The sequence below is a fragment of the Lepisma saccharinum genome, chromosome 11, assembly GCF_977018435.1.
Source record: "Lepisma saccharinum chromosome 11, izLepSacc3.1, whole genome shotgun sequence".
Lineage (NCBI taxonomy): Eukaryota > Metazoa > Arthropoda > Insecta > Zygentoma > Lepismatidae > Lepisma > Lepisma saccharinum.
In genome coordinates this window covers 67,419,058-67,444,596 of record NC_139239.1, presented here as the reverse complement: position 1 = coordinate 67,444,596, position 25,539 = coordinate 67,419,058, and the positions used below count along the sequence as shown (strand labels likewise).

The window sequence follows — 25,539 nt, the reverse complement described above, 5'->3', positions numbered from 1 at the left end:
TCGAACCTGGAACTCCTTGATTACAAGGGAACAAATATTCATTCAAGAGCCATGTCATTGTGAAAGTGCAAAAAACTTTCTGAATCATCCTGTATTGTTCTCACCCCCTCAATGTAACATTCAGTAGAATAATGATGCTCAGTCTTGTACTGAACGAGATTTACCAAAAGTATGCAATAGAAATAAACAATAAGAGAGCAGAGATAAAATATAACATAAAATTTATTTTCTCATCAAAATAAAATTCTCACAATATAACATCACAAAAAAACACACACTTTGGCCATGAATTAGTATCTTGTCACAAAAAAATATATACTCTAATACAGTACATACATAGGTAACCGGGACAGTTGCTTATCTGCACAATTTCACATGTGCAGGTTTACAAAGCTCTTCGTTGGTCTGATCCCTGCCAACAGCCTCTCGGTTTCTGGCGAATTGTGCATAGAAATGTTCATACAGCTTGAAGAATGCTTCGTCATCAGTTTCTGCTCTTGATTCACACTGGAATAATCATTAGGTAACTTCGTTGCTCCCATGCGACTGAACTCATTGACAATGGCAACGTTACCAGCATCTGCATTTTCTGGGACATTGAGGGGTTGAGTGCTTGCATCACCATTTATCACTTCATCATCCTTGACTCTCTTCACAAACCACATAATGAAAGCACCAATGATTGGAGGGATTCCAGCAATAATGAAAGCTGTCTGATAGGAACCAGTTTTGTCATAGAGAATTCCTGGAAATTATTCTCAACGTGATTAAAATATACTAAATAAGACAAAAAGATCATGTATGTCATACATCAAGGACTGGAAATAAATATTACTTACACACTGAGAGGGATGATATGGAACAAGAGAAGAGGAAGAAAGAGAATGAATGTATATATTTCAAGTTACTTTACTTCACATTCATAGCACAAACATGCTTAAAATCACTACTTACACAAATATATAGGGTTATTACAAATGATTGGAGGGGTTTCACGTGTTTGCTGTAGCTATAATATTTGACATATTGCCATGAAATTTTACAGTAATGTAGAAAAACTCAAAAAGTTTTCTTCTCTTACAGGCATGTTTTGGATTTCTGTCAGGAGAGCGCAGCACTGAGCAGTGAGTAAAGATGGCGACAGGCGCTGAGAAAGCTTATGCTATAATTTTATGCATATCAGTCAGTCAAAACAGTGCAGTCGTTTCCATAGGATCTTCTAAACGGTTGGTTGTGGAATGTTCAGCTCTCTGCTTGCTCTATTCGTCGGCTTCTGTGGGCTACATGTGTAACTCGCTCGCAAGCGCTCAACAGTTTCTTCACTCACTGGAGACCGACCTGTTGATTTCCGCTTACAGAGGCATCCCGTAGTTGTAAACTGTGCATACCATCGCCGAGTGAAGTTGGCACTTGGTGCATCTTTCTTGAACTTTGTTCTAAAGTGTCGTGTCGTTGCACTGTTTTGACCAACTGATATGCATGAAATTCCAGCACAGCATAAGCTTCCTCAACGCCTGTCGCAATCTTCACTCACTGCTCAGTGCTGCGCTCTCCTAACAGAAATCTGAAACATGCCTGTAAGAGAAGAAAACTTTTTGAGTTTTTCTACATTACTGTAAAATTTCATGGCAATATGTCAAATATTATAGCTACAGCGAACTCATGAAAATGCTCCAATCATTTGTAATAACCCTGTATAACTATTCACAGCTTCTGTGCATGGTGGCAATGAATAGTCTTGTCAGACACGCTGTTTTATGCACAATATTTTGTATTCCACAATCTGTTTTTGCCCCGTACCTGTATAACATGTAACATATAATGTGTATTGAAATAAAGTGTTAAGCATAAATACTGTTTTTTAAACTCCCTTTCCGTGTGTCCTGTACTGACAAAGGAGAAATGAGAAACAAGGTACCCTAGGCAGTAAGCCATCAAAATCAATAGGGGATTAGAATAGAATAAAGAATAGAATGAACTTTATTTAAGCAGGCATGTTTCGGCCTCATGGGCCGTTCTTACAACAAACCTTGTCAGAGATACACTAAATGAATAAAAACAAAGAGAAAAAACAAAAACATAATGATCATGATAATACAATAAAGATGATATAAAGATTATACAATAATAAAATAATACATTGAATTGATTAGTATGTATACTATGGAGTAAAGATAAGTAATAAAGTCTTCAGTAGTGCATTGTGTGTGGGGGGAGGGGGGGTTTAGGTATGCTTTATATGATGTGTAAGTACAGGTGCAATTATTAAGATACATAGGTTAATGTAGTTCTTGGGACAATAGTAAGTTATTTAGTTTTTTCTTAAAACTATGATGGCAATGGTGCAGGCAGTTTGTTCCATTCCTCAATCCCTGTACCAATGAAGGACTTGCTATATGTGGTGGATTTTTAGATTGTGTTTCTTGTGGACATCATGTTTTACTGATGTTCTACGAGAACAGATCTTAATGGATAAGTATTTTGGGGATCAGTTTTTAAGAATTTTGTGCATCAAGGTGAGAGTTAAGTATTCTCTTCTGTTGTTAATGTTTAGCCAAGAAACTTTCTTTCAATAGGGGGATGCATGTTCTTTTCTTTTTAGGTTGAATATGAAACTTATGCAACAGTTCTGAATTTTTTGAAGTTTATAGTTTGGGTCCTGGGAGATATTACTGTATACTGGAGCGCATTAGTCTAGGACGAGTGCTTGCATAAGGCGATCTTTAACATTAGCTTCCAGAGTACGTTTTAAATTATACAAAGATTTGTTTCCCCATGCAAATTTTTACAATCAATTCGACTTGTTTCTCCCAATTTAAGAGTCTATCGGAACACAATCCCCAAGTTATTACTTCAATCCACTTCGCTTAGCAGTATTCTGCCAAAAGTTGGAGGAGAAAGTGCATGTTTATGAAGTTTTTAAGGGTACCACGAGTTCCTACGTGACCGATTAGTTATAGCATCAATATCAAATTGGAGTTAGGTCATCGCATTATCATAGTCTTCTGTATTAGACTGAATATAGATTTGAGAATCGTCAGCATGCTGATGGTAGTGGCAATATTGGACAGCAATGTCGAAATCAGCTCCATAAATCATATAGTAGCGGACCTAATATACCGAATTTACACATGCGTGTATAATGTGCACCCTGGTTTTTGATGGGGAAAAGTGTCAAAAAATTTTGTCTTGTAAAATGCATAGTATAATATAGGTTGTTCAAGAAATGGCTTTCTTAGTTGTAGGTTGTAAAGCTATTGCTATGCCAATCAAGAGCTAGTGATATCATACCTATTCAATGAGTCACCTGTTGCTATGTGGACCAAGAGGAGAATATCCTCTTGAGTAAACAGTAAGTCACCAACCCAAGCCACCTCCCCCTCTCCCTGCACTGTGTTTAGCAACCAAAAGCTTTCACTCCTTAACTACCTTATTTATTCTGTAATAGTAGAAAGCGAGATCAAAATTATGTTATGGATTTGCAGTACTCAGGAAGTTATTTTATGTTATTTTTCACCCAATAAATACCACTGATAGACATCCCATGTGATGGGAGGTGCATGCTCGAAGTCTGCCAGAATGGCACTGCTTCTCTTGCATTGCAGAACATTATATTACAAAGTGAAAAATTGTAGAAAAATGGCCTTTAAACTTTTATGCATGGTTTTGCTCACTTTCTCTTTACTTTTTCTAAAAAAAACCCTTCAAAATATATTTTTTTCCATGGCTGACGTAACATTTATAAGAGGTCCATTCAGGACCATCAAGCTAGCAGTTAGGAGAACAAGATTTCTTTCATTTACACAATCCATATATGTCAGATTACTTGGTCAGTAATACATTTTAATTATTATTTTCTTTCTCCTTATCTTTTCTTTCATCCAAAGTACGACAAATATCAGAAAGTTCCTTTTGTGGTGTGTTTATTTAAACTGCATTCACATTAGTGTCGCCATCTCGAATGGAATATTGTTTGTCATATTCAGAAACTACAGAATTCAAGCTTTACAACGATATATAACATGATAGGATTCTATAAACATGAAAAAAATATTCCGTGCATAATACGGACCAAAGTTTTTGGGTACAAAAATTTGGGGAAAAGTGCGCATTATACATGAGTAAATATGGTACTTTATTGAGGGATGCCTTATTGAACAGCTAACCATTTAGAGCATGTAACTTCCAGTTCCAGATATTTTACACGTCGATTTCTGTTACCGAGATATGAACGAAACCAACTTAAAGAGTTTCCAGTAATGCCATAGTGATACAGTTTGGCCAATAGCAATTCGTGATTAATTGAGTTGAAAGCTCCTGAATAGTCCAACAAGACTAAAAGTGTAACTTCATTTTCATCTATCCCTTTACTGATCTTGTCTACAATATCTAAATTATTAAATTATGTGCTTCACAAGTTATATGGAACTGTTACTCTATTTTCTTGGTAAATGTAAAGCATTATTATAAATTTAAACCCAAAATAATGTGATACTTTACTTCCAAAGCAATGTGTTACATTATTGTGTTTAAGAAATTGGATACATACCCCACACACCCAACATACTCGTGGAGAGTTCACTAATCCTGATTTGAAATACCTTGTTTTTTGTTAAGATGAATACATTTGCCAATTCTGAATAGCAAGGTAACACATGTAAAGTAATGCAAACTAATGATCAATTCTTTAGAAGAGTACGAGTACCATGTTTCAATTACAATTAATTATATAAGGTGGTGCAAAATAAAATTTTGATAGTTATTTTCTCAAAAACTGGTCTTTAATTATTTTTTTCAAAAAAATATGTCATACATTACTCAATTAGTGTACAAAATTTAAAAATGGGATGCCAATGGGATCCAGAGTTATGATAGATTTAGGTTAATTAAGGAACTACAAGAGCCAAGCATATTATAATGTGTCTGGTTGAACAGCAACTCTGAAAATGTATTGCACGGGAATCAACATCTCACGGATTACTCGGTTTATGTAAAGTTTTATTTACAGCACTGCCCTACTCCGTATATACATATTTCCTTTACAGATGCAATAAACATGCTCTAAGTTGTCTTTTGCCTCATCACACAGAGAAATGCACTTATCAAGAATTCCAGGACTTCACTGTACGGGTGCACTATTTAGCATAGCGCTAACCTGCTCTTGCCGTTTGTCACGCAAGTGTCCCAACGCTGCCCTCTACTCAGTGCAGTACATCTTATTTGAGCTATGAGTGCACTATTTAGCATAGCGCTAACCCACCCTCGCTGTTTATCACGCAGAGGTCCCTAAACATACGGCGCTCACTCTCTCTACATCTCTATGCATCCATAAAAACTGTCTTAATCCATTGATGGATGACCACTTTCTGACATCTGAGAGTATGAGACACCGTAACAAGTCGGAACCAGTATTTATACCTCCGACAAACGACCCGCCCCCAAAACCGGGCCAAGGTCCTATTGTTACCTTTCAAACAGGGAAGCCATTGAGGGAAAGCAACCATTGGCTTCCCTGGCTACTGGGCAAAAAGCAACCTAGGCCAGAGCATGTACAAAGAAATACACTTTTGCATAAAAATTTCCGTTTTTGCAGCTGTGTGCATAAACACCACACAGCAAATGTTATCTTGAATCTTGCCACCCTTCAGTACCAATTGCAATATGGCAACCCTTCAGGAAAAGGCATTCTGTATGTGACATTCTCCAAAGGCAAATTCATGTCTCCCCCCTCCCCTTTGGTTTCATCACTGTATCCTACACAGCATCTGGCCTGGATTGTCAAGAGGGAAAGATATTAGGTTATAAGATTCTTCTCATTAAGAACCCATACATTTTCAGTAATTACAAAATTCTGGTAGGGCGACAAACATCCACATAGCCTGAAGGGATTTGCCAAAAATGCACCATTCCTCCTATGCCCAGTGTTGTGCAACAAGGTGTATGGTCTTTTATATGGAAAAATACTACAGTTGTAATGTTCCAAAGGTGTTCAATTTTTTTGTAATTTCCTCTTAAATTATTGTATCAAAATATTGAGGAAATCAATTTCAAAAATATTAATAGTTCTACTATGACCATAGCTACACAGACAACACATATTAGCTACATGTTTCATAGTAACCTTCCATACATACCTGCAACTGGAGGCCCTACAGTTAAGGGGATAGAGCAGAGTGCCAACAAAAAGCCAATGGCCTGTGAAGCTCCTGACTGACCACATATTTCGAATGCTATGGGTCCTAGAAGGCTGATGAAGCATCCGTCAAAGAGGCCCATTCCTAATGAGATCAAAATGAGGTATACGAAGTGGTTTGCTGCAGTCAGCAACATTGTCAATATCCCAATTGACACAAACGATATCTGAAAAATAATAATAACGTTTCAATTCCCAAAATTTATATACATCTCATACTCTATAACATCCTTCCGTCTCATCCTAATATCTCTTGTGTGTCATCTTTGATCTAGATGCCAAAGACGAGCCTGATAACCTAAAATAGTATATTACCTATTTCTCTCAGTACTTCATATTCAAGTCTTTCGCTGGCTCCCGTGGTGTAGTGGTTAGCACATCATGCTACGATGCCAGGAGTCCCAGGTTAGAATCCCGGCCAGGGCATGGATATTTGTGAGTGTCCATTCATCAATTTCATCACATCATCACTCATCCTCATCTTTGCAAATTAGCCCAAAGTGGCACAAAAAGCGAAGTAAAATAAAGCAAATCAATCAACTCTTTCAAACCTTCACACTACCAACGAAGTCATTGCCACCTTGAACACAGTTATTGTCAGCATCAGAAATCAATGTGGGTTAATGACAGATCGATATGCAGTTGAAGCATACTTCAACAAATTACAAGCTCTGACCAATGCCTGCTGTAAATGATGCTATGAAAACAATACATTGATCCACAGTTATCCATAGCTGTGTTAGACAGGAGTGTTTCCATCATAGATAAATTTAATAATGGTAAAGGTAAAGTGCTCCCCTGTGCATAGCACCATGCCATGAAGGCGTATAGGGGGTGTGGGGGTAACGCCCCACACTTTCTTGATCCGGTCGTGAGTGGGGGTGATGTGATCAGCATCATGCCCCTGACTGCCTTTACCCCCCAGGGTTTCCCCCAGGTACCCATGTTATTCGACGCTGGGTGGGCGCCGGGGCCGCTTCCATCGTTAGAAAAGTTCCCGGATTTGAACCGGCCGAGGATCGAACCCGGGACCTTTAGCAAGGTAGTCAGACGCGTTACCGACTGAGCCACCGAAATTTAATAATGATACTGCGAGAATTGATTGATATCCTTTATTTTACTTCGCTCTTTGTGCCACTTTTGGCAAATTTGCAGATGAGGATGAGTGATGAATTAATGAAATTGATAAATTAACACTCACAAACATCCATGCCAGGCTTGGATTCGAACCCTGGACCCCTGGCATCTTAGCACGATGTGCTAACCACTCCACCACAGTGACCGGCAATACTGCGAGAATGATAGAATTGTTGGGGTTGTCAGGAAAAAAGTATAAAGTACCTTTGAGAGTTCACGCTGCAATAATTATGCACTCAGTAATGTCTTTGATGTTTATTGTGGTGGTATTTGCATTGCAATAAACACAAAAGGGAAATATTAAATTCCCTCTGTGAAATCTCAGATCAAACTGCTCTACGCCAATCAGTGGCGTGCCCAGGATTTTCGAAAGGGAGGGGTTAAGTACACTTTTTCTGGTAGTCAGCTCTCATTTTGCCATCTTTTCCTACCTTTGATGTTCTTTTTTTTAGGAATACTGGACCAAAAGGGGGGGGGGGGTTATAACCCCCACCAACCCCCCCTTGGGCACGCCACTGACGCCAATCACTTCTTGTTAAGATACTAGCAAAGACTTCTATTTTTCTTTTTGGTGCATGTGCAAAATCCTACTCTGTGTGTTCACTGATAACAATTCTGATAAAAAAATTGGTAGGTGTGCAACTTGATTTCTGGTCGTAGTTCCATTTCACATACTTTCACACACACACACACACACACACACACACATGCTGCATGAAAACAAACTATTACAAGAAAAATGCAAACTACAATTAGTTCATACACATATAACATGCATGTACATTTTCACACATCTAGATGTATGCTTCACACATCTAGATGTATGCTTCACACATTTATAACCATTTTAGCATGTCTACCATCTAATCAGAATAAGCTAAAAGATAAATATGGGAGTTCATTACTATATTTTTTGAAACTTGCCATCATAGCCTGTCCCAAACTTGGTTAAGAAATGAAGAGGAGTAATAATACCTCATTATAAAAACCAGTTACTCAACTTGCCCACTCACAGTATCTTGTACTGAGTTCTCAATTGTATGTATAGTGGAGGAGTTCTTCAGAAGAAATAAATTTGCTTTCTCAGTAAAAGAAAACCAATGCTTTATGTTGAAGAGGGACCTTTGCAAGCTCCCGGAAACACCACAGAAAAATTTAACATGATCTATGGAGGCTGAGTCTAATCATTCCACACAGGGTTATTTTTTGATCGACAGGAATTCAATGTACTTCCAAAGTGGAGATATGACAAAATAGCTATCAGCTGGCAAAATGTAAATTATACAACCCTGAGTACAAGGCGAGCATGCTGTCACAATACCAACTTCTCTAAAAATAACCATTCCCCACAGCTTGCACATTTTCCACAACACATGCTTGTGACATCTATCACTCCACTGTCAGGAAGACTTTTCAGTTCAAGAATAACCACGTTAGCAAACTCACAAAATGTAAAACCTTCTTACTGCAAGAACGACATGAGAGAATCTACACATATTTAAAAGTAGCATCATGAAGAAACATTATACACACATATACACAATGGCATGTCCAAGGAAGGGGGTTCGTGGAGATCATAATGCCCCCTCCCCCCTATGGCCCAATATTAATAAAAAAATGTCAAAGAAAGGAAAACATACCAAAAGGACGGCTAATTATTAAAAAAAAAGTCCATGTAACCCCCTACCCTTTTAAAAGTCCTGGACACGCCACTACATATACAATTTATTTGTCAGGTGGACATTTTGATACAAAAAAAATCCACAAATACTGAGAAGTTGTGGAGTAAGGGGTGCCTTTTGAGAAGGCAACCAAAAGTTAACCTCACTTCAAGGCTCAGAAAGTCTGTTTATTTTCCATTTTCTGAGTTGTTAACTTTTCAGTTGGTTGGCAATAATATTAACACAGTGGTTATCAGTGTGCAATATTGCATTATTCTCATAGAGTAGCTCTTACCGAAAATAGATCACATATTATGCACTAAAGATATATACAGTAGTGTCTCGCTTATCCGACATAAACGGGCCGGCAGAACGTTGGATAAGCAAAAGTATTGGATAATAGGGAGGTGTTAAGAAAAAGCCCATTAAACGTCAAACTAATGTTATAATCTTACACATTACAAACCTAATACAGTAATCACTGCACTGAGTAGCGAATGACAGACACATGAGTCATAGTGTAGGCGGGCGCGCCATGTGGTATAGTTGGGAGAAACTAAAAATAGACTACGCTCACGCTCTCAACTTGCAGTTCTTGTTGCTGATTTTTTTTCCGGTGGTATGTCAGATAATATGGAATGTCGGATAAGCGAAGGTCGGATAAAGGAGAGACTACTGTAATATACAGTCCTATATTATAATATAATAATAATATAGGATAGAATATTATACAGTCTAGAATAAAAACCATGAGTGTAATAAATAACAGCAACCACAGACCTACCTACCTGCTGAAGCAGTATTCTATCAACTTTGGGTATATCTGCAATTTTTCCAAAAATAAGTCTTCCAAGGCCTGAGGTAATACCAATGCAAAGAACAAGCAACTTTCCATCACTCTCTGGGAAATAGTTCTCTACAAACTTAACCTGAAATGGAAGCATTTTCGCATTTTTATTCTTGCAAAGGAAATCATATGTACATAAAGAAAAATGATGAATTGACCAGGTTGGAATACTTCATAACCTAATGAATGAAAGAGAGGGGGAAGGGGGAGTGAGCGAATGAGCAAGTGTGTGTGTGTATTTGTTTGTGCTTTATTTTCTTCTGAGAGAACAACAAAATTCACTACTTTGGTGACGGATTTACCTGCCAAGGAATAGGTGTTCCTTCCTTTGTGAGTGTGCCTTCATCACTTTCATGTTATCATAATCATTAAATATAGGAAAAAAAAGAAAGGCAGAAAAATGATGCTATTCAACATGAAGCAAATACCATAATGGGAAATTATCAAATCCACAAAGCACATAGTTTCTCTATTAATTTATTATTGGTTCAGCCATCAAAATCCAAAAGCAGAAAGGAAATCGTGACCAGTAAAAATATGTCTACTGAATCATGGGCAGTGTGTCTGTTAAATCATGGTGGGGTTCCGTGGCGTATATGCTATTATATGAAAAACAGGTTTTGTTTCATGAAAAAGTCTAAGAAATGGTAAAGCAAAAAATATGAAAGAACAAAATCCAAGAATACTGAAGTAGAAGAAAATAACTCCAATTTCTTCTTCCAGTTGTTTATCAGAGACTGAGACCATCCTGATTTAGTTTCAAGAAGCTACTACAAAAAATTGAAAGGCAGTGGTATTGGGGTAAAGGTCATTATTAGTACAATTATGAGGGTGGGGAGTAGCTAACTGCTACACCACTGGTGGGGTTCAAAACTATTTATTGAGAGAACCATAAGCATTTAACATTTCAAATATACGTGAAATGAAACACCACCTCAGAAAGATATGTTTTTTACATATTTAATGCAATTTAATGTAGTTTCCATTACACACATTTAAATGGTATTCCAGTTCTTGCCACACAAAACTATGCACATCAAGTGTGACATGAACAGCTTTTATGATTCTAGCTTAAGTGCTCAATATCATTGAAATGCACACCATATACATTTTGCTTGATGTAGCCCCAGAAGTAAAAGTCCAAAGGCCTGAGGTCCATTGATTGTGGTGGCTATGCCTTCTGCATAAAATAATACTGCATAGTGTGGAGGAACATCATCATATTGAAAGATGACACTTTTATATCCAATTTGTAGTACAAGGACAAACTCAAATGTTTGACTCAAATTTCAGATTAAATTTTTCTCTGAACTGTTCACACCGTGACTGTCTGAATGAAGTGGTTTGAGTCATCGTCACGTCACATCACATCACATGACGGATCCCCAGTCTACTCCACACTTCCAAGATGATCTTCAATGTAGTGTAATTTTCACGATTTTGTTTTTTGTTCTGATGCTGTAGAAGTCTGAAACCCTACCATGACTTTATGGACACACAATGTTCAAAATTGGGCTATGATATTTAGGTCGCCATTTTTGGATGTAATTCATAAAAGTTAACACATTCTCTGCCACGTTGGTCATAATGACCGAAACTGGTGCACACCAATCATGCCATGTTATGTTATGTTATGACCGAAATACGTGGCATGCACCATCGGTCACAAGTATAACAATGATGCACATAAGGCATGACCAACAAGGAGTGGGGAGTCCACTGCACATAAGAGTGTTTTGGCTGTTCTATTTTTTACAGGAAAAAAGTAAACTTTGCAAATTTGCGAAATAAAGTCCAATAACCACTTTGCCACAGGAGAAAGGAAATGGTGAAACCACCCTGGCAGGGAATGTGTAAAGTAACAGCTGAAAGTTTTGCAGGAAAATATCCACCAATATTAAAAAAATACGATATACATACTATATACTTACACATCTTAGGATCATGCAACAAAGATTATTAAAATGAATACAACCAGAACTCATTAAAACCATTTCTTCACTTTCATAATCTTAAGAGATGAAACTTTTTTGAGAGCACAAAGACTTGAGAATCTCCAAATATCACATTCAAGGTGTACCCAAGAGCAGTATTTGGAAAAACTTCTAAGGACGAACCATTTGGTGCCACAGTAAGAAAAGTGAATTCCGCTCAGAGTTTTTACCCTACCCCCACATAATCTCGAAGTAATTATTTTTTTCCCGTAAAGATGATGTAATGCACAGTCATGAACACTTCTCAGAGGTAGAAACCCCACCAAAAGTCAGTGAAAACATTTCAACCTGGAAATGTCCAGCACTGTATATGATACTTTGTGTGGGCACATACTGGTGCAAATGATATCATAAAAATTGATGTGCTTTTTTTTTCCCATGAGGCAATGTGGAGCCGTTCTATTTTTCCTTTAATATGTGGAAAACTAATAGTAAACTTGATATATTTATAGAAGAAAGAAATATAGTGAGAGGGGTAAAATCTCGAAGGAATGGAAGATGTTAAAAAATGACAAAATGGAAACCATTTACATCTAGAATAAGAGGAAAGCCAAAAAAAAAAAGAAATGGGAAGCCCACTCAAAGAGTTGTAGCACCATGTAAAAAAATAATGATAATGTGGATTTTTATTGCATGTATAAGTGGGGTACGTTAGGTTATATTTGCACTACCATTGGTTTCAGAAATAAAAACTGACAAAGTAAACATCAATCAAACAAAAATTGTCATGCATAGTATTGGAATAAAATGTACCACTTCACTGAAAAATGAAGCCAGTGAAAACAAATTTCAATGTTCCATGCATAATAAGTAGGGCCAGGGACTTTATGTTATAACATATCTTTTTATTTGGAATTGGATCGAATACTGGGATGAGATCTTTACGTATATGATGAAAAACAGCCGAAATAGAAGAACTTGATAAGGCATGCTTTGACATATTTTACCAATTTTGCATTTTTACAACACATTTCTATAATTTTCTCGTAATAAGACATGTTTCTGTATAATTTCGTAATTGTCTTGCATATAATGTTATTTCATAATTTATTCCTTGGAATGGATAGTTTTTATTATCGACGAAGAAATTAAAAGCAGATGCAGTCTAGAACAATAATACACCCCCCCCCCCCAAACCCTACACACACACACACACACACACTTTCATTCATCCCACTCCCAATTGATAGCCGTGTGAACATTATTGAGGAAAAACGTTCTCAGTCATTGCTGTGCAAACACAAGAACTACTGGACAGGAAGTAAACAAATTTCAATTGTTCTCATTTTTTAAATTTTTTTTTCGCTTCGTACAACAATCAGTCAAATGTAAAAATAACATTCGTTACATTACAGTGCTATCTCTATCGGCAAACTTAAAAAGATGTGTTTGTGTATTCATTGCATAGATTTATCAGAGCTGTAGCGAGCTGCCAATTATGCTTTAGTTTCCACAAAGGTGTAAATCTGACATAATAGTAAATGAAACTTAGGATAATTGCAGTGAACCTCACAATATTTTCAGTACTTTCCCTCTACATTCTTCCATTAAAGGAATTCTTACAATTGAATACCCCACCCCCACCCTAGTACATTTTTGATGGAAGATACAGACTTCCAATAGAATGAGAAATTCGAAAGTACTGTTGTGCATATTGTTGGCTTTACTGGGAATATTTCTACATTTTTCTGACATTTTAATTTTTTTATGATATATTTTTCAATTTTTACGACATAATTATATACATATTTTACAGTCTTATAGGACATAAAGTCCCTGGCCCCAATAATAAGCCATCACGTGTAAATCAACATAATATATATGTTTTCCGGTAGTTCTTGAAGAATGTGTATTCCATCACATTATTAAAAAGAGTTCCTGTGGAAAGCCACCTTATTTGCACTTTTCAAGAACATTCAATTTGTATTTGTATTAAATTATTTAAAAAAATAGGAATTGTAAATTATTTTCATATTATGCAAACTCGACTAAGAAAAGATGTTTTCCAATTTGGAGAAGAATAAAATGGAAAGGTGGACTGCTTGAACTCAACCAAATAATAGTGGTTGAATTTTAACCCAAGCTAATAAGGAACTTGATTTATGGCAGATTAATAACTTTATTTCATTGGGGAAGCTGCTTTTTTTTATTTTTAGCTGTTACGATTCTAGGTTCATTAAACATTAATTGTTAGCTTTGGACACGATCAGAGGTGATAGCTTAATTTTAAATAGGGGGAGTGGAAGATGCTATTTATAATTTTGATAACTGACAATTTATTGATAATTTTAGTCATTTTGAGGGGTGGTGATCCCTTAATTTTAAACATCATTATTAATTGATAATTCATCGTTAGTTTTAGATGTCTGAAAGGTTTGATTGATTGATTGATTTAGTTTATTTTACTTCGCGTTTTGTGCCTCTTGGCTAATTTGCGAAGATGAGGATGAGTGATGAAAGGATGAAATTGATGAATGGACATTCACAAACAACCAAGCCCGACCGGGATTCGAACCCGGGACCCTTGGCGTCGCAGCGCGATGTGCTAACCGCTCAGCCACAGGGTCGGGCATGTCTGAAAGGAATGATCACTTAACTTTAGCAGTCAAGGTGGGAGATCATTAAAGTAAAACTACAATATAATCAGTTATGCAGCCAATCTCGATTTAAGTAGATTTAAACATTTCAGTACTTTGTTCAACTGCCAGCTGTTATTAATAAGTTTAGCCAGTCCTTTTTAAGTTTTACAAAATTTTGACATTTGCAAATAAACAAAAGGTATAATTTTGATCAGAAAAATAGAGTGACATTATCAAATTTTTAAAAAACAACAAGCATCCATTGAGAGTTTATCAGGTGCGACAATTTATTTCCTGGAATGGCCCTGTGAAAACAAAATTTGCTTAGCTGTATGCAAGCAATTGCTGTTCCTTTGAAATACTCTCCTTGAGAAGCTATGCAATTCATATGGTGCCACTGAAAATCACTTTCCGGAATACCTTGCAGTAATGTTGCCACATTGTATTTGATATCAGCAGTCTCTTCAAGGCAATTTTTTTTAAAATTTTGGAATGAGCATGGGGCTAAGTCAGGTGAATAAGATGGTCATTTTTGTGATTTCTTAGGCAGGAACTCGTAAACTCTTAATACATAATGAGCAGGGTCATTGTCATGGTGGAGAATTCAATTGTCAGGTTAGAGTTGAGGTAATTTCCTCCAAACGGATTCCCATAACCTTGCCACTGCTTCCAAATAACACCATTGATTCACAATTTGTCCTCGGGCAATAAATTCATAGTGAACTTCCACGTGTGAATAAAGAAGCAAGATCTTGTTTTTTTGGCTGAGGTGAATTCTGGGTTTTCCACTGCATGCTCCGGCATTTTGTTTTTGGATTGTACTGAAAACACCACATTTCATCACAAGTAATGACCCTATCTTCCCTACAGTGCAAAAGATGAGATGAAACATCAAACCAACACTGTTCCTGGCCATCTGTCAAGATTCAATGCACCATCTTCGCACAATTCTGTCAAGATTCAATGCACCATCTTCGCACAATTCTTTTCTCCAAAGTATACCCCAGACACCTACTACTTCAGCATGCAATGTTAATTGGACATTGTCCATTGTCTAGTGCTTTTTACTATACTTATTCTAATACTATGTTTTGAGAGAGCACTTCTTCTCTTGCCTTCAGGTGAAATTTATTTTGCCGGTGGTGGGAATTGAGACTACGAGAGTCCTATGATTTTTACTACAAATCCGTTGCTCTAACTATTCCACGGCACCTTCCATGTAGTAAAAATTGCAGGTCTGTCGTAGGTTCAATTCCCACCACTGGCAAAAGAAATTTCGCCTAAAGACAAGAGAAGAGGTGCTCTCTCGAAACGTAGTGTTAGAATAAGTATAGTTTAAAGCTCTGGACAATGGATAATGTTCAATTAACATTGCATGATAATGTAGAACAACTGTCACTAACATTAAGAGAATTATTACGTACTACTTCCTTTGCAGCTCGGAAACGAACAAACTAATTTGCTCATTGGCTCATGGAAATCCAAGTTGGAACATGCTCAAACATGGTCAAAAGTAGAAGAGTTTGCCTGACTCAACACCCCATGGCACGCTGCAACCATTCTGGGAATTAAATTGCCACACCTCGTACAACTGACCTCACCTTGAAAATTGTAGGGCACGCTGATGACACTATACATCAAAAGGAGTAGATTATCTTAACAACCCGGACAATGGGATTGTTATAAGGGACATTTTGTCGAAACCTGCAAGAGGGGAGAGAGTACAAAATGTGCACTAAATTTCATTTGAAAAAAACAAGCTCAATCTACTTGACACTGTCAGTGAGGCATAATCTCCATTAATGTGAAGCATGATATCAGACATTCTTCTATTCCTGTTTCTAATATTATTATTCTAATTGACCTCCTCATAACTTTTCAATGCCATTTTCTACAAATTGTTGTTCTTTTTTATTTTCTCTACCAAAATTAATCCATAGTTAGGATTGCTATGATTTTTTTATTATTAAATTCCCTGATATTTCCATGTTTTCCAAGTCCAAAAAATATTTTTTACAGACATGTTTATTATCATGATTTTTGCAACGTTGTGTTTTTCAATTAAATAAACAAGGCCAGTTAATTATTATGAATATACATTTTCACTACTTTTTCTGAAGCATATATTATTATACACACACAAAAGCATGTGAAAACTCGAAGAAAAACGTAAAATTACTATCGGCATAAAGTATTTCAGGTGGTATATTCACTTGCATCTAGCCTTCAGGTTAAGGTAACAGAGGTACATTATTTCACCATAACACATATCCGTGATCTAAAAACAACAGAAAAAGTTCACAAACCATACAAAATGTTTCAGTTTCTAGTGGATTTGCTATACAATTCCTATATGCAACAAAAATTTATCCAGATGCTGTTTGTTTATAAAGAAACAAAAAAGCAGCATTTTCTAAGACACTACATTCACTTTCTGCACTATTCATGTATTTACTCCTATTATATAGAATCAACAAATAACAGTCAAGCTAACGTTCATTAGTAAAATTCTACTAGTTTTAATGTTGCTAATAAAATTTCTTTTCTTGCTACATCAAAATGTAAATGCCAACAAGACCAAGATCTGCAAAATAATAGACGATAACCTATTCTTCACCAACCTTTGCAATAATTATGATCATATTGTCAACTTAAGCTGGACTACAACATTTACTTTGATATTCTTTCTAAAAGCTGGTATAAAAAGTGAAAATTAAATATATTATCTACGACTCTATGTAGAAATGAAATTAGAAGGAATCTTAATTTTGTAACAGACTGAGAATCATAAGGACAAAAGGAACAAGTTTCTGACCTGAATCTTTTTGGATAGTGGAGTCACAAGGACCGAATCTGGAAGTGGAAATGAACCACTTGTTCATTGTGCAACTTTTTCTCTTGCAGACTCCAAAATGCACATAAATCCCAGATGATCTGCAAAATTCTCTGACTTTTCCAGGTTTTCCAGATGCATAGCAACCCTGATAGTGATGTGGTAATCTTAGAAAAAACATTTTGTTTAACTGGTTCGAAACCCATGACAGATGGAATTATAAAGCACAAGAGCATGTGGCATGTTCTAGGTTCTTGAATAGGAAGATTAATGTATATTTTTCACATGCTGTGGGTACACCATGCAAGCCAAGCACTGAATACACCGGATTGAAAATAAAAATTTTCACACCATTCCTAGATATTGAACTGCAATTTCAATTACTATTATGATAGATAGATTTGGTGTTTTAAGTCCACTTTATGCACAGTAAGGCTAATTGGGAGTGGGACTACAGTTTAAAGTTCGATCCGAACCACTATGTGCCTTCACCGGGATACACCGATTACAAACAGACGACGCTACCACTGCGCCATCAGGGAGGCTTTACAATTATGATCAAATATACAATTTCTGCAATGTTCACTTGTACTTTCATTATCATGGCATATTGTTAAGTTTAGTATTCTACTTGCATAGATTTGTAGCCACAATGGTTAGCTTAAGAACCATAACCAGCAGAAACCCAGGTCCCAATTGTGTGATTCTGATATCATCACAACACATTCACTTTTTTTTATATGAATCAAATTCCAGGCGTTTATGAGGAAGTTTGCTAATTACTTACTTATGTTTTTTGTGCACAATAAATTTTTACATTTGCTCCTATATGTTTTATGAGTAGGTTAGGCAGGTTAGATCTGGTGGTCTTGGCATTATAGTCACGTGGACGGAGGAGTAGTGTGTCTAGCAGTGATAGATCAATCGATCTCACATCTAATATTGTTTTCAATTAACAGTTTTTGCTCCTTTTCAGAAGCTTCTCACCCCTTTGTTTTATCAGCTGGCAGACTGGCAGAAGCTACTCTAGCAGCCTTTTCAACTGCCACCCCAATTTGAGGCAGAGACTGCAACCCAAACGAAAATTTATATTTCTACTTTCCCATTCCTTTCCTCCACCCCCCCCTTTCCCCACCCCAGCCTACTGCAAAGGTTAAAAGGCCATGGTTTCAGATACTCCAGTCTATAACCTATAAGCACTGATAGTGATAGAGGATTGATTTCCTTTCATTTTGCCCAAGGAAATCAGGGGAGTAATTGCAATATCTACACCACAGGTTTTACATGTTACATTTATGTATAATGGCATGATACATTCATATGGTTTCAAGTCTTATTATTTATGAAAAGGAAAAAGGTACATATTTTGTGAGCGAACAAATTACTGGAAATATTTTTCCCAATAAGGAATATAATTATAATACATAAAAGACAAAAGCAAATTTTTTTAAATTAAAATTAATGATCTCTTGCCTGCAAGTGTGATAAGCATAACAATATGAAAATGTATATGTATAGAGGAGGGTGTATTGCTTAATTTTTTATTTTAGCATAGCTTTTCTGCAGCTTTTGGCTAATTACAATGAGAATGAATGATGAAAGGGGGGGAACATCTTCTCTTTTTTCCTTAGGGAAGAGCAGGGAAGGACTGAAGGGGCTGTTCCCCTCTCTGTACTCCCCCCCCCCCTCTGGAGGACGAAGTTTCCAAGGAAAAGAGGCTAGGGAGGGAAGAAAAAAGAGGAAAGAAGTGGGGATATGGAGAGAAAAGGGAGAGAGAGAGTGTGTGTGCATTCTCTTCCTCCAAAGAGAGAAAGAGGAAAAAGAGGGAGTGACAAAGATAGAGACTGATCGAAGGCACACTCACAAAGAACACCCATGCACAGGCTGCAATTTGAACCCAGAACACCTGGCATCGTAGCATACTGTGCTAACTACTCTGACATGGAAGTTGGCAGAGGGTGTATTGTATTTTGTCTGTAGCGAAATAGTGGTATAAATGCTCTAGTGCAGTGGTTCTCAAATGGTCGTATGCGTACCCCCAGGGGTACATGAACAACTTGAACAGGTACAGCATCAGCTCGGAAGAGAAATGTCGAGAATACTCACACAACAGAGCAGACTTCATTGTTTCAGACTTCATAGCTTTGGACAGGAAAATAAGGCTGATTTTGTCACTGACATTCTTACTTTGTTTCATATGCTTTGAAATAAAATACTCGTTCCAAATCTCAACTCATTTCATTCTTCAACTCATAACACACAAACATTTGTTAAAGTAAAAACATCACGAGCACTACTGGGTATATTGCTCTATAAACATGATGCAATAAAACAGGTGGTACCTGCTACCTACTGATAATACCTATTAACAGTGGCGGCGATTGGGTTCCAAAACTGAGGGAGGGGGGTGAGGGGCAACTGCCCCCTACGTTTCCCCTAGTCGAGCATATGACCAGATATCAAGATACTGTGTCAGGATATGCAGGCACATCCTTCTCACTAGAAACTCTGAGGATTTACAATAAAAATTCAAAAAACTTAGGATTCTAATGTTTATTTCTTTACCATCTTTCCACACACAGCCCGAATGCCATTTGTATTGCAGTTACACACCTCAACATATCTAGAAAGTCCTAACAATCAGGCAGCCAAAAAAAAAATTCCTAAAATACACTATTCAGAGAAACCCTATGGTGGGGTACATTAGACGTTTAGTTACGACCAAAAGGTACAATGAGAAGAGAGTTTGAGAACCGGTGCTCTAATGAAAAACTGTACAAGGGGCAAATTACACAAGATCTCTTATCAGTTTTCTCGATGTGGTAACTTGCCATTTCACATCACTTTTCTGGTTTTCGAACTTAATTTATAATGATAAAAATGGCTAATTTCTTAAAATATGTTGCATGTCTATGCATATGTGCATGGGTACAATAAGAAAGTTTTAAATGCAGGACAGACTGCTGAAACAAGTCAAAGGGGGGTTCTGACCCCTAAACACCCCCCTTCAGTGCACCTATGATGGTCACATTTGTGTATGAGCGCAAGTGTAGCAAACATGAAGAAAATTAAAAGTTACTCTAAGTGCAATCAGAGAAAATTTTCAGCCAGTCAAAGAATACACTTAGAAGTTTGTATTTAGGAATTTAGCATTTCTTTTCTAATTGTGATGATGAGGACTAATATACTATAAAGTTAGATGCAAATCTAATTTATTTCTTTAAAGTGAAACTTCAGAAGGTTCTGGCATTTGCAGATGTGGATGCTGAACTAAATTATCACTCTCATTGAAGTAGCTAAATTCTTTTGTCTGTATTAAAACAACACTGCAATCTATATATTTGTGTGATGCTTCAAAAATTTGGCAATAATCAGTTGCTACCCCAAGTGCAGAAGTCACCATACATCACCGGAATAACAATTGGGTTCCTAAATAATGACAGTATCATTAATTATGTTTTAGGAAGGTTAGGATTGATGGATTTGATTGCTTTTGCATTCTCACACTTTCCTCCTTCATCTACACATTTTTCATGAGAATGTTGCATACATCTTCAGCTGGTGTTCAGACAGCAACTAGTTACAAGCACCTTCCAACCTTCGTTTTTTAAAATACTTCCTCACAAATGTAACTTCCTGTATCTTTTAAAACACACAAATTAGTTCCTTTGAACTTCAGAATTACTTCAACAACCATTTCCAGTATTCTAAACACATTCTTCATCCTCCTGTACACTTGCAAAAATTATTACATGATTGGAACATGATCCAATAATTATGAAATAGTGCTTAACAAATTAAAATTAAATTAAGAAGTAACTAAAAACAGATTTAATTGAGGCAATGCATGTTCTTTTCTATTCACAGGATACCTACATTAATCTCTATTAAGTCCACAACTTAATGTTCTATTTAAACTACCAAACAATTTTAAATTCAAGAAAATAAATAAAAACAAAAGACAATTTCTAAAAATCAAAAAAATGTGAAGGTTAGAATTTACAGAACAGTAGGAAGGCTATAATGAAGATGAAAGGACAATACTGAGGTGGTTGCAATATGATGAGGATGTGACACATGATACCTTACACTAAAAGAGTATCATAAATTATTTTTTTATAAGAAAAATATGGGTAGAGAAAGTTATATAATTGCATAATCGGTAGTCATCATCTCATCTTAAAATAATTAAATGAAGAAAAACTTGATGGAGGATATGCAGCACAGATGGGAGAAAAATGAACAGTTTACAGTTTGTTGGGAAACCTTTAGAACTGTAACAAGGCTAACATGAAGATGAATGGACAGAACTGAAGGCATTTGCATTTTTTTGTGATTGCTTTTCCGCTACTTTTGGCTAATTGCAATCATGAAGATAAAAAAATATTATACGAGGGATGTACCATATTGAATTTTAATATATATTTTTTTTATTTACACAAACAGATCACTTACAACTTGGTAGATAGGACCACCTGTCTTCTGCTGTATGCACTGTGTATGTGACACTGGTGTTGATTTTTTAAAAATATGAGCACATAGGCTATTTTGCCCATCGAACAATGTGGGGTAAGCCCCTTAACTACAACAGAATTGGACAGGGCCCTAACAAGAAAATAAATTATATCTGTACCTTTGTCACCCAATTTTTCAAACTTATACAGTTTTTTATTGTCCCTGATGATAAAATCTCCACACACTACTTAAAAGCTGAGGCTATAAAGGGGTACTCAACACCAATGACGAAGCATGGTGTTGCTGGAAGGGTAGGCACAGGCGTGTGAGTTCGTGTTGTTATGGGTGCGATGTTTTAAAATATAAAAAAATATAACCTTTGAAGTTATTTTTGAAAATGTAACAACATATTCTTGCATCTATCAACGTACCTGAATAGTAACGCTTGATGTGTACTAACTCGTAAATCGTATTTCTTCATTTTACTGTAAATTGATGCTTTAGCTGTAATTTGAGTGGCAGTCCTCAATGCTCCTTCTTTCTTCCTATGCCAGGTAATAGGCTTTTATGCTTGTTTTTGTAGCATTCCAGAGTAATACTAGTCATAATTCCGCTTTCTCACTTCACGCTCGCAACAATGAAATCCGACCCCCCCCCTGGTGGAGTGCTTAGCACATCGTGCTATGATGCCGGGGGTTCTGGGTTCGAATGTCGGCCTGCGCGTAAGTATTTCTGGTCAATTTCATCATACCAACACTCTTCTCCATCTTCGCAAATTAGCCAAAAGTGGCACAAAAAGCGAAGTAAAAAAATCAATCAAAGAACAATAAAAAATAAAGGAGCGAAAAGAAAAAAAAAAAGAAAATATAACAAAAAACAACAACGCGACAGGAGTAAATCGAGAAACTAACGAAAACGCAGAACACTGGGATAGAAACATTTTTTTGCCCTCGGAACAAGTTGTCTTTGCCATTCTACTCTCACCTTCCCTTTCCTTTCGTTGGACACCCTGCGCTGGACAAGAAACAGATGTGAAGCCCAGTTTGTACCATGTGTCCAGCGCTGCCAACCTCCCAATCACGAAAAGTGTGCTGATTAAATTTTTAAATTTTGGTAAATGCAACTAAATTGTGCTTGGATGACTTAGGTCTTAAGTTCATTTTATGCATCTATTTTGGGGGCAGTTGTGATGTGAACATGCATTTTTGATTAGTTAAACAATATTGGTAATTTCCTCCATTAAATTACTTACAATGGTTTAACCAATATAATTGGTTCAATATAACGCTTGAAAAAGTTTGAGAAAATTCGATGACTACAAAAGGCGGCGGTTTGTTTTGTGTGTGACCCCAACTTTCTAGCAAATTCCTTCAATAAAATGTTCCTCGTGGGCTAAGTAAGGAAAGATAAAGAAAATATGAAAAGAAGATGGTGGACGAGATGTAGCTGGATTGGCATGCTACCTTTTGATTGAAACAAATAAGATTTGTGATTTTATTTAAATTTATTTTTTCAAAATATATTCCCCTGAATTCAATTTATCTGTCTCCCAGAGGCGCATGTTTATAGATGATGCTATATTTTACCATTATTCCAAACACAGGGTGCTAGGTGCCAATGAAGTTCAAATTGTACTACGTTTAGCACAATTATGCTAGCGTTGGCATCACTGCGTGAGGCCGGACTCACTGTGTCCATTTCGGGCAAACGTGCCCCTGAAATTATGCTTTTCCGCATGTATTTGTGATCATCTGTGAATCTCTGCAGTGGTTACACCCTCTTTTCACAGAAAACACATCATCCAGCACTGCCTTTGACAATTTCTCCATGCTGCTCTCATGCACCAACAGATGCAGGAGAAAAGTGCCGTGTTGACTGACACAGATTGCACTGCTTCTGTCCAGTACTGAAATTAGTTGTCAGACCACTATACTAGCTACCAGTAACAGTCATGACCAGCCTAATGGTGGACCATGTGTTGTAGTAAATTTGAAATTGTAAATCTGTAAATCAATATGCTATGGTCACATATGACAGACAAAATGGCAATCAATATTGGAGGGAAGCCCTTTTTCACTTGAGGAAAATATGAAGGGATACTCATAATGTCAGGCAATTGATATAACACTGATTAATAGGGATAATAATTATTATAAAGTACTACTATTATTAATAATAATAGATCGACGCAAGAAGTAGCCAGTGGATCCTGATCCGAGTTTCTGGTTCCATTTCCATATATCCAGATCAGAGTTTCTTGTGTACTAGATGTCCCCCTCACACAACACACCCAGTAACATGCAAAACACACATTTCTATACCCTCGAAATGACTGCAAACAATTGCTAATAATCCAATAATAATTAGAAGGGGAAACTATTATGCTGTAATCCCTTTCCAGATAGGAAGTTTTCAAGTACCACATGTGCAACAGTGTACAAAAAATCCTTAAAGAGAAACTTCTTATCATAAAGAGTTGAAGTTGGTCGTTTTTTTTTTTTGTATTTTTTCAAGGAAATATTATGCTCTTGTAAAAAGTGATATATTTTTAACTTTCCTCCCAACTTAAACTTTTTATGTGACAAGTCAGTATGGTCCAATCAAATCTAATTGAATTTGTATGAAGGTGGCCTGTCAAAATTTTAGTTCCTGTGAAAGTTCTTGCTATTGATGAGAATAAGTCAAACATCAATCCTCTATGAAAAACAATTTTCATTCTACGATAGGTTTCGTATATTTCTTCATATTTGAAAGACCAACTCTTTTAAATTCAAATTGTTATTAAAAAAAACAGCTATCGACAATAAAAAAAACAGCTATCGACAAACCTACAATACTCGTATTGAAATTCAAGTATGTCATTCCTCCATATGTATATAAAAACAGAAAAAAAAAACAGACATGAAATACCAAGAGTTGTTCCAGATAACCAATGAGAAATTTAAAGGCACGTGCTGATAATTGACATTTATAGGTTATGAAAAATGAAAATATTTTTGCTCTAGTGAGTGGACAATTATCTATTTGGGGTGAATAAAGCAACCATATAAAACAATTAGGTTGCTCACTGCCATTTCTGTAAGGAAGTTTAAATCAGAACACAAGATAAAGAAATTCCCATGTAAATTGGAAAGGAAAGAAGAAATAACCCAAATACTACTAACTATTAAGAATTAATTAAAACATATACTTACAATATGAACGTAGGGCACAAAGTAACCAAACAAAGCAGATGGAATAGCAAATGTCCATATCACGTACTTCTTCTTCTTCCATATCTCGAAGTTGATAATTTGACTAAGGAACCAGTAACACTTGCCGCGGCAATTTACACTATTTGAGCACTTCTTATTAGACACTGGGTGTGAACGTGGTTTTGCTGGAGGCACTAGAGGTTTAAACAACAAAGCACATCCCATTATAACAGCCATCAAACATGCCATAAACCTCAGACACTGTACAAAACCTAGCACCCTCAAAAGTCCATCTAAAATGTAAGGCATTACTATCGTAAAAACAGAACTTCCTGCAGTCACAAATCCATTCACCACACCTAAGTAACGTTTGAAATAATGGCCCAAAATGACTAATGAAGGTGTATATGCTAGTGATGCACCAATTCCGAAAATTAGACCATACGTAACGTACAATGCTTCTACCTGTGAAAAGAGTGAAAAAAGAATATACATGAAGAAAGACAATAGGATTTGTTTCTGAAGTGCCAATATTTTTGCACTATAGTTGTAGCTATTACAACAGCTGAGTGTCATATACACAAAGAACAAAATTACATAATTAAAGGAAATTTAATCTTATGATAAAAAATATGAATAAAAGAAA

The 25,539-nt window shown here is 36.4% G+C and overlaps 1 protein-coding gene across 2 annotated transcripts in view; it reads right to left on the bottom strand.

Moving 5' to 3' along the window:
- Positions 1 to 204: 204 nt before the first annotated feature.
- The window catches only part of kar (monocarboxylate transporter 10-like protein kar), a 37,051-nt gene continuing 11,716 nt past the window's right edge, over positions 205 to 25,539 (bottom strand). Inside the window, exons 3-6 of one of the 2 annotated variants that reach the window (XM_083131334.1) lie at positions 24,894 to 25,087; positions 9,780 to 9,920; positions 6,135 to 6,360; positions 205 to 745 (exon numbers count right to left, since the gene is read on the bottom strand). In XM_083131334.1, the coding sequence (XP_082987460.1) occupies positions 372 to 745; positions 6,135 to 6,360; positions 9,780 to 9,920; positions 24,894 to 25,087 (935 nt within the window). In that variant the 3' untranslated portion in view covers positions 205 to 371. Of the gene's footprint in view, positions 746 to 6,134; positions 6,361 to 9,779; positions 9,921 to 24,893; positions 25,359 to 25,539 lie in introns of both variants that reach the window. The other variant, XM_083131333.1, reaches the window with a different exon arrangement.